At 46.0% G+C, this 10,629-nt stretch overlaps 1 protein-coding gene and 1 pseudogene across 1 annotated transcript; both read right to left on the minus strand.

The window, feature by feature from the left end:
- Positions 1–2,250: 2,250 nt before the first annotated feature.
- On the minus strand, positions 2,251–4,042 carry LOC125554210 (alkane hydroxylase MAH1 pseudogene; annotated as a pseudogene).
- A 2,458-nt stretch (positions 4,043–6,500) lies between these two features.
- Positions 6,501–7,094, minus strand: LOC147976682 (uncharacterized). The gene has a single exon (XM_087520944.1). It carries the CDS (start codon positions 7,092–7,094, stop codon positions 6,501–6,503), a length of 594 nt encoding a protein of 197 aa, XP_087377070.1.
- Positions 7,095–10,629: the final 3,535 nt, after the last annotated feature.

Genomic DNA, 10,629 nt, shown 5'->3' on the forward strand with positions numbered 1-10,629 from the left:
GGTGAGACGAGGCGAGAGAGAAGGCGAGTTGTGGCGGCTGTGGCGTTCACTGGCGGGGAAGTCGACTTTTATAGCTGAAGCGGGGCGGTGAACCTGCATGCCGGGTGATGCATGGCGGGAGCGGGCGGGACGCGCGTCGCGACGCCTTCATTGCGCCGCTCATGAGGCATCAATGGAGGCTGACCGGCGCGGCAGCCTTGGCATTGATTCCCGCGGGAACTGAGGCGATGAGGATGACGAAGCGGCGTGTCGCTGACTCGACGGGCCCAATCCCATTCGCGCCAAAAATCAGTTCCTCGGCGCCCCAAGCGCCCTCCAACGCGTCGTGTTCGGCCTGAGTCTGCCGGCGCCAGTTTCGGCCCAAATCGGCGAAAAAGGGCTCCTGGGGCATGACTGGGCCAATTTTTGAGCGCCGACGCTAAAAAATGGCCTGGGGGGAGGGGGTGGGGGCTGTTGGAGCACGACTGGAGATGCTCTAAGGGCATGTATAGCGATGTCCACTCAGCCGTCTGTAACACCTGGCACATTTGATATTTTTCTACATGGAAGGGAGAGAGGGAGGAAAGAGCAAGAGGCTGTCAATTCGGCAGACCGTCGATATGCCAGAAATATCAGTAGTTGTTGATAGCCTATTCCTATTGTACGCTCAATCGTTTGTAGCAAGTTGTTCCCTCTGCCTAATTATCGTATTTATTTTATCATCAACTAGGACATATGCCCGTGCGTTGTAACGGGAAAAATAAATTGGCGTGCATGTGCTAGCACGACAACCCGTGCTTGGCTTGGCCAAAATGCGTACTAGCAACATGGCATCCGAACAATGACATGGAGTTGCCAAGGTTTAGACAAAAAAAAAACATTCTCCGAACAATTTAGGCCTCTAGTTCCTCTAGTTAATAATCGGTGCACGGCATCACACACAAAATCCTTGCTACTCTTTGTAGCCCTAAAATTCTTCCTTCCTTTAATCCTTTAACTTTAAAAATACTCATAGTGTCATGCAACGTTTCCTTCCTTGAATGTTCCGACCCACACACACAATCCTTCCTAGTAAGTTCATTCTTTTAGCCCACACGTCCCTCTTTGCAGGGTGCACCACGTCCTAAATCCATCGTTTCTTTTATCATGAGTTTAATCGCCCTCTCATCCGTTGTCATCTTCCCTTTTTCTAGGTGTCTTGTTGATATTACAGCCAACTCCCTAACCTATATAAATGGGTGGGAATCGTCTTAAAGGAGCAAGGTAGGATTATTTCACATGAAATATTGATGTTTTGCAGCCTATTGGACTGGAGATTATGTTTTTCTCATGTGGCTCGCGGCCCAGAAAAGCCTAGCAACAATTGTTAGATGCTCAAATAGGCCCAGCAATTTGATTAGAAAAAGGCATGCAAGCAGCCTTTAGTACTGTTTAGAAAGGCAGGTAAGTCTGAAAGGAGAGGTCATTGTCTCAATAAGAAAAAAATTTAGAAATATGGGCTGTCTGCTTAGTTTCCTTAACACTTACGCTTAGTTTCCTTTGCACGTACATCACGTCACGGTTTCTTTTCGTTTGCACATGTATATTCGTCAAACAGAAAATGGACCTCACCAAAAACAAATTATTGTACATGAAAATACTTAGAACGGGACGAAATAAAGCGGAACCAAACCAAGAATACCTATTCCCTTTAATAGTAGGTATAGATATTTCCTATTTTTGGGGTACTATGGATAGCCAAAGAGACGACCTATTGTACAAGTTGGTATTATGAAAGTGCCCTTCTTAGCTCGAGCTCATATGAGCTCGGGTGAATAGTAAAATTAAAAAATAAATCAAAACATTCTAATTTCTTTTTGGTCTTAAACCTTGACAAATATTTTTAGTGCTTGCAAAGTTCAATCACAGAAGTTCCAGGACTTCCCCGAATGTCATTCTATGATGAAATTTTGCAAGCATTGATTTTTTTGTCAAAGTTACCACAAAAATTTCAAAGTTTTTAGAATTTATTTTTCATTTTTCAGATTTTACTGTTTACCACGGGAGCTCAGTTAATCCACGTCTTTGTTTTTATGGTTATCTACAACTTTTAAACATCAGTACAGACACAAGCGCTCTGATGTGGAGGACTGCTATAGACTACGGGTATTTAAAGATATGTACATGCCCATGTCATGCAACCAAAGTTAGTGACGTAATAGTCCTTTCCACATGTACTACCATGTGTTCTTCACTAAAGTAGCACATTCCCGAGAAAGGAAGACAATGTCAGAAGTTCAGAATATATGATTTCCTGTAATTTTATTTTATTATGCTACATGTTATTCATAATCCATTTGGGGTCTGGATATGCTACATGTTATTCAGACAACTATCCAATTCCTTTCTAGGTTTCCAAACTACCCCTTATTTAGTATTAGTAGTCGTATTTAGTAGGTTTCCCATTTACGTGGACCATCTCATCAACATAAATACGTACGTACGCTTGTACTAGTAGCTACTAGTAATAGCTGAGCTTGCATCCTCTTATCTCTTGTGGACCCTCACCTCGAGCCTGTCCTTCATGTGGAGTATGGGGGACAGCTTGGGCTTGGGCCTCGCCGCGGCGCCGGCAGCGACCTCCAACTGAAACCGCGGCACGACGGCGGCGACAACGGCCTTCATCTGCGCGTAGGCCAGGTCCTTGCCAAGGCACGTCCGGGGCCGCATATTGAACGCCACGAACTTGTGCGACGGCTCGTGCCGGAACCGCCCCTCCGCTGTCAGCCACCGCTCCGGCCGGAACTCCAGGCAGTCCTTGCCCCACACCGCCTCCATGCGTCCCATCGAGTAGAAGGGTATGATCACCACCCACGACGGCCCCACGGTCGCGCCGCTTGGGAGCGTGTCCGGCCGCGCGACCGACTTGTACTGGAACGGCAGGGGCGGGTACAGCCGGAGCGACTCCGAGAGCGCCGCGTGCAGGTAGACCAGGCGCGTCAGCTCGGCGGTCGTGCGGTGGTGGCCGGCCCCGGAGGCCGGAGGGTTCTCTAGCAGCTCGGCGAGGATCTTGGCCTCGACGTCGGGGTGGTTGGAGAGCAGCCAGAAAAACCATGAAAGGGCGGAGTTCGTCGTGTCGCGGCCGGCGAACACGAGGTTAAGCGTCGTGTCGCGCAAGAACCGGTCGAACTCGGCACCGACGACACGCCATGTACGACGTGAGCAGGTCGGTGCCGGCCTCGCAGGTGGAGTTGGCCGCGCGTTGTCGCCGGAGAGAGACCAACTCCGCGATAGACGCGTCGAGCACCCGCCGAGCCTTGGACATCTTCTGGCGGTGGCCGATATTTAGGTAGCTCTGCAGCTTTACCCACGGCACGGGCGTTACGTACCGGTAGACCAGCACCTCCTCGGTGTCGTCAATGGCCGCAGCGAAGGGGACGTGCGGGAAATCGGCGGCGAGGCAGCCGGGGTCGATGCCGAACACGAACATCGCCGTGAGGTCAAAGGTCAGGCGCATGAACACGTCCTGCAGGTCGACCGTTGTGCCCGACGTGGCGAGGCCGTCGAGGAGCGGCACGAGCCCCTCGTCGAGCTTGCGCGCGGTATTGGCGGCGACGGCAGCGCGGAACCCCGCGTCCGACAGCAACGCGTGCGCCTTGCGCCGCTGGAACGACCACGACTCGCCGTCGGCGTTGAAGATGCCGTCCCCGAGCACGCTGAACACCGTGTTATACCTTGCGCCTTTGGGGTAGTTATCGAAGTTGGCAGAGAGAACGTGCGCCACGTTCGCCGGGTCGGCCGTGACGAGGACGTCCACCGGCAAGCCCCACCGCCTCCTCATGACGTACGACATCCCGGCAGCGTGCAGGAGCTCCGTTAACCAATCGTGCATGCGCTCGGTGTTTACGCACAGCGCCGGCAATACGCCGATCACCGGCCAGCTCGTCGGCAACCCGTCCCACCGCCGGAACCTGAAGAACAAGAATAAGAAGCAAGCAAGAGATGCCATGATCTCCATGTTCCCGCCAAGGAAGCCTCGAACCCATGACACAACATCCATTTCTTCTTTCCCTAACCGGTGAAGTGTCTCTGTGAGGGGTTTTGATATAAACGAGCTAGCCAGGCCTATTTATAGGCTCCGCGTGAGGGGTTTGGGTTGGGTGCACCCACTTATGGGGCTACCGGTGCACTAACGAATGCCGTACAACATTTTTCAAAATCTGAAAATAATTCTACCACATTGACACAACATCAATGTATGTGGTCACAAAATTTCGTATCAAAATTTGAAACATTTCCTGAGATACAAAAATGATAAAATTGACATCAATGTGATAATGGGCGAAATCTACAGCCCAACTTATGTTACGTACTATTCAGTGCTAAATTTGTCATTTTTGTTTTAGGAGCTATGTTTAGAATTTCGACTTGAAATTTTGTGACAATCTACATTCATGTTGTATGAATGTTCTAAATTTCTTTCAATTTTGTTTGAACATTTAAAATGTGCAACGTGAGTTCGGTGCACCAGATATTTCCCCTTAGCTCAAAACCGGTGTGCTCTCTGTCCGCACTTCGACGGTTTTTAAAATTTCAACTCCTGAACCGAAGTACAACAATATCATGAACCTAACATTGATTTTCAGTTTTAAGCAATTAATGATTCCCTAAAAATTGACATGAACAAATTTAACTACTTCGATTTTCCAAGATTAAGCACTACATCTTCATGTAATGCGATGACCCTTCATAAGATGAACTAAAACAACATATTCATAAAGAAAGTGGAATAACACACACACACACAAACACACACACACACACACACACACACACACACACACACACACACACACACACACACACACACACACACACAAATTAACACACTAGACTAGGTTACACACTTGCACTGATTTTGAGCATTAACACAAATTCATGGATTGTATAAAACAAACCTCCTATTAAAAAATTCAATGCTTATCACGACCTTAACATTGTTTGAATATGATTATGTTGAATCTTGGAAGTAAGCAATAAGATGATCACAAATTGACCCCTTAAACAATATGCAATTATAATCGTAGAATCATGAGGGATGCACATGGTTAGAACTTATTGAGCTTGTTTGCAAAATAACTACAATATTAAATGCATACCATGTACACAAGAATACAATTTCCTAACTTCCTCGACAAATTTTCATATAAACTTGAATGAAACATAAAAGAATCTTCTCCAAGAATTTGAGTGTAATTTGTTGTAGGTTGATGGTTAGACACACATCGACAAGCCCGGCATTGATTCCATATATAAAAGAATATCTCAACCAACAAGTTAGTCTTATGAATGTAATTTGTTGTAGATTGATGGTTAGTACACAATACGCTCTCACATGAAGAGCAAATGATCGAAAGGGACACCCTTCCATAAAATAACATCAACAATATGCAAAATATAGTTACGGTAATAGGACACATGTTTCACAAGGTTTTTCTCAAAAAGCACAACATCATGCCGATAGGAGATACACATACATGTGCACGGTTTCCACTCTCGAAATAGGCTTTCGCCCCGCTTTATATATAAAGCATCAACCACACAAAGTACACGGCCGAACGATACAAGATAGTGAGGTAACCCTCTTACGAAGCCGATCCCAGGATAATCGGAAAATGCATACCACAAGAGACTACGACACCGAAAGGCAATACAGGAAGACCTGGAAACACCGCCACACTACACTGTAGTACACCTAAGCTACTCAGGATTCCACCATCACACATGAACATCAAAATCGAAGGGATTTTTCCATTTGTTTCCCTGGTTGGTATCCACTACTCAAGATTCGCCCCTAATTTATGGTCCTACTCAGTTTTATCTCTGTTCCATCTGATGCAACTATGGTAATACCCTCCATGTTTTTTTCTTCCAGCCAAAGCCCTTTGACCATCTGCAAGACAAAATATGATGCTTTCGCCCTCTCTGTATATGTCACTTAAGTGGGGAAACCACCCATGAAAAAAAAAGGAAAAAACTATCTCTCACCCCCTCTCTATCATTTACACATGGGACCCAACCAAAAAAAAAACTTTTCTCTCCTCCCTCTTTATATCTCTCTCGCCTTTGATGAATCCATGCCACGACCCCGCAAGGGGCTCCCAGCTCGAACCTGCCCCACTGCGCTAGCTCCTCATACACTGTTGTGACCCCTGGGATCCATTGCACCGAAGTGACCAGCGTCGTCGCCCCTCTCCCTAAGAGCATCTCCAACAGGCGCCCAACGCGGCGCGCGCAAAAAACAGCTTTAGCGCGCGCCCATCGCCTGGTTTGGCGCTGCGCCCGCTCCAGCAGCCGCGCTAAAATGCAGCGCGCGCCGCTCCAGCAGCGCGCACATAATTTTTTTTAATTTTCGAACGCATAGATAAAATAAAAACTAGATAGATTGCATAAATAAAAAATGATACAAAGGTATTTTACATCGGTGCAACTAGATAAATAGTTCGAAAGCATAGATAAACTACGGCGCAACTAGATAGAAACTACTCTAAGTCGCTATCATCATCACCATTATCATCCTCGGCGGTGTCGTCCGAGGTGTCTAGCCAGATGTCCAGCCACCGACCATCGTTCGGCGCGAAAAACGACTGCCCACCTGTTGCAACGATGTCGGACTGCGCATTCGCCAATGCCTTCCGCTGACGCCTTTCCAACCGCATCTCGCGGCGCCTTCGCGTGTCCTCCTCGCGGCGCCTTGCCCAGTAGGCCTGCTCGTAGGCGACGTCCTTCGGGTGGCGCTGGCGCCACTCCGCCATGACCCGCTCGTCCTCCTGGGCGACGAGGAGGCGGCGTTGCCGCTCGGCGTGCTTCGCACGGTCTTCCGCCGTGTTCAGACGAGGCAGAGGGGCGAGGTTGAGCGCTTGCTGGAGCGTGTACACATCTTGAAAGTTCATCTGGCCGCGCGGCCGGCCTAGGCGCCACGCCGCCGCGTCGTACACGCGGGCGGCCTCACGCGCCGTCTCGTACGTGCCGAGGCCGAGCCGGAGTTCGCCGGAGCGTATCTCCGCGGTGTAGCAGCCGTTGGGACGCAGGCGGACGCCGCGGTAGCCGGACGCTCCTCGGCGGCGCGGCGGCATGGCGGCGCGTCGGTGGCGGGGCGCTGGAGCGGCGCGTGGCAGAGAGGGAGAGGAAGAGGGGAAGAGGAAGTGTGGAGAAGCGCGTGGCGAAGCGGCGCGCCAAATCTTGCACGCGAGCTGGCGCTTTTTCGCGCGCGCGTGCAAACGGTTCCGGCGCTTTAAATATGTACTTTGAGACTTTAAATTACCTTTTAGTTTTAGACTTGAAATATATAGTTTGGAGCCTTCAATTATGTTTGACACTTCAAAAAAATTTCCTTTTTGGTTTTTTATGTACCGGTGATCTTTTTTTATAGTATACTCCCTCCGTTCCTAAATATTTATCTTTTTGGATATTTCAAATGGACTACCACATACGGATGTATATAGACATATTTTAGAGTGTAGATTCACTCATTTTGCTCCGTATGTAGTCAGTTGTTGAAATCTCTAGAAACACAAATATTTAGAAACGGAGGGAGTATTATAGTTTACTTTTATTAATTTTCTATTATTTTAAAATGGAAATAATGACATTTTCTAAAATATGTACTTTGAGACTTTAAATTTACTTTTTTTCCTTTTTAGTTTAAGACTTGAAATATATAGTTTTGAGCCTTCAAATATGTGGGTTGACACTTCCAATTTTTTTTCTTTTTAGTTTTTTATGTTTTGATCTTTTTATAGTATATTATTGTTTAATTTATTAAATTTTATTATTTTTAAATGGAAATAATGCCATTTCTTAGGTGGTGACCTTTTTTCTTATTGGGCTAGTCCAAATAGGATTAGGATGCCGTGGGGGTCAAAACCAACGGGGGGAATGGCCCCCTCGACCCACTCCCTCTCTCTGCCCTGTGCTGCTCTGTTTTGTTCCCCTTTCTCCTCCTCTCTCTCACCGCTCGTCGCCGCCGCTTTGATTCTGGCGATTGCCGTCGTTCTCCGGTCCTGAGGTACACATCTAAGCCTCCCACTCTCATCTGTCCATTTGGATTTTTTAATTAGAGGTGTGTTTCACATTCCCTATGCTAGGGTTTCGGCGATGGCGGCAGGCGACGGCGACGGCAGTAGGCGACCCTCAGCTCCAACCCAGGGGAGAATATCATCCCTCCCTCTTTTGCTGTAGGTCACTGCCACTATCAATTCTTTTATTTGCATCACTGGGGTTCATCACTGCTAGGCAATGACAATTTGTTGTAGTTTTCTAGAATTAAGGTACATATATTTTTCAATCTTCGATTTAATTCAAATAGTTGAGTGTCCAATGTGGCAATATGTGGCAAATATAGTGTCTAAAAGAAAATTTCCACTCGAAAGTAATGCTCCAAGTTAGGTGTTGCAAAATAGTTGAGTGTCCAAAGAAAACTTCCACTCAAAAGTAATGCTCCAAGTTAGGTGTGGCAAAATAGTGTGACAAATATAGTCACAATCCAAACAAGGCCTTAGGGGTTGTTTGGTTCCAAGCCACAACTTGCCACACTTTGTCACGACTCAACTTAGGCAATTTTGACCAACTTGGGTGTGTTTTTGGTTCTTGCCCACATGTTATAGATACAAACCGGCATATGTATACTACACTTCATCCATATAATTGTGTGAAGAAATCGATAGTGCTATATTGTTGTTGTCCAAAGCTAGTTATGCACATGCTATGATATATAGTTGTTGTTTTACCCTAGATGAAATCTGGCAAGTCTGAAACTGGTAGAATTAAAACTTGCCATGTAGCATACTCCATCCACATGCTATGATATATTGTTGTTGTTTTACCCTTGATGAATATAACAGTTTGCTAATGTAGCATACCCCATGATTGTAACATCTCAATTTACAATTTGGATGTTAATCATTAGGTCATCATATGCATCCATGATTCTTGCATTTTGAATTGGTTTTATTTGGACATTTTGATCCTAGATACCTTAAGCAACCCAAGGACCGTATGAGAGAGTTGGAGGTTTTCATAAAATTCCATTTTTTTTGAATTTGCAAAATTGGTAAACAGGATCAAAGTGATTTTTATTGAAATTATTTTTCCAATTATTTCAAAATAAAGAGAATAATGACAGAAGATAATATGACTTCTTCAAAACAGAGGAAATAATGGAAATTTAATTTTAAATAAAAATATTTATTTATTTGAATTTTATTTGAGATTTTATTTGGTTAAATTAGGAAAAATTACATTTTTGAAAATTGCATTTTAGCCCAGAAAAATATTCACGTGGTCCTAAATATTAGTAGAGGACCGTGAAAATTATTCTGGGGATTTGAGGATTTTTATTTTTCCATTTTGAAATTTTTCCGTTTCGGCGAAATTAATTTTTAAACAAAAAAAACCTTCGACCGACTGGGCCGAAGCCCAGCCGGCCAGCAGCCGCCGCCGCCTTCCCACGCGAGGGAGTCCCACTCGCCGCCGCCGACCGAGTCCGGGCCGGACTCCTCTCCGCCGCACTTGCCACCTCCCGAAGCCGCCTCGCCCGCCCTCTAAAATACCCAGCCGCCACCGCCCCCTCTCTCCCCAACCTGCCCCGCCGCCCCGCCACCTGAGCCGCGCCGCTGCCACAGCCTGCCTTGTGCCGCGCCGCCTCCTCTCGCCGCTTGACGCAGCCGTCGCCGCCTCGCCCCGCTCGCCGTAGCAACGCCGCTGCCGCCAGTTTCCCTCACGCGAACCGGTAAAAACCGCAAAAGACCCGGTCGGTTTTTTTTATTAGAGTTCGGTTTATTCTTTTAGATCGGTTTTATTTTTTTGGATTTGTTAGTTAACGAACGTTCACCCGATTAGTTCTTTTAACGAACGTTCGTTAGTTTCGGTTAGCGAACGTTCATCCGATAGATTTTTCTTTTTAGTTTTAATTTCAGTCAGGGACCTATCTGTGAATAGTTTACTTACAGATTAGCCCTGATCTTTAAACCTTCACTACTTTTTGCTCGTTTATCCAAATCCAGTGAAACCAAGGCCAAAATCTTCTTCCCCTCTGTCCACATAATTGACTTGAACATGATTTTGAAAATTTAAAATTTGGTTTCAAGAAGATTTGAATTTGAACTTCTTCTGATCGTAGTTTGAGTTTCATAACTCCGATTCGATTGATTCTTTTTGCAAATCGAAGCTCTTCACTTAAAATTTCAGTTTAGATCTTTTCTTTTGGATTTACCTTTGCATCTTATGCTTGGGTTCTTATGTATGCTATTGTTTGTTCACGATAGAGTTTCCGGAGTGTGAGACTTGCTACTACGAATCTCTAGGGATTTACGATCGTCAGCAAGGCAAGTAACACTTTGATCATATCCCTTTATTACCCTGTTCTTATGCATTAGTTTCAACCCTCAAAGATTGCATGAGTAGGACTTGATAACATGTGTGTATTGGGAAGTAGTTGATGAGGTAGGAACCTATTGCCTTACATTCAAACCTTGGGTGTTACTGCGTCATGATTACATTACTTTGCTATGCTCGTAGACGTGGATTGGTATGTGAGATTCATGAAAGATGTGGGAGTTATTTATATCTAAGGGAAATTTTAAGGTGGCTACTTTAATACACATTTGGGTG

Source organism: Triticum urartu, chromosome 4A (assembly GCF_056163025.1).
Source record: "Triticum urartu cultivar PI428250 chromosome 4A, HENAU_Tu73, whole genome shotgun sequence".
NCBI classification, from domain to species: Eukaryota; Viridiplantae; Streptophyta; class Magnoliopsida; order Poales; family Poaceae; genus Triticum; species Triticum urartu.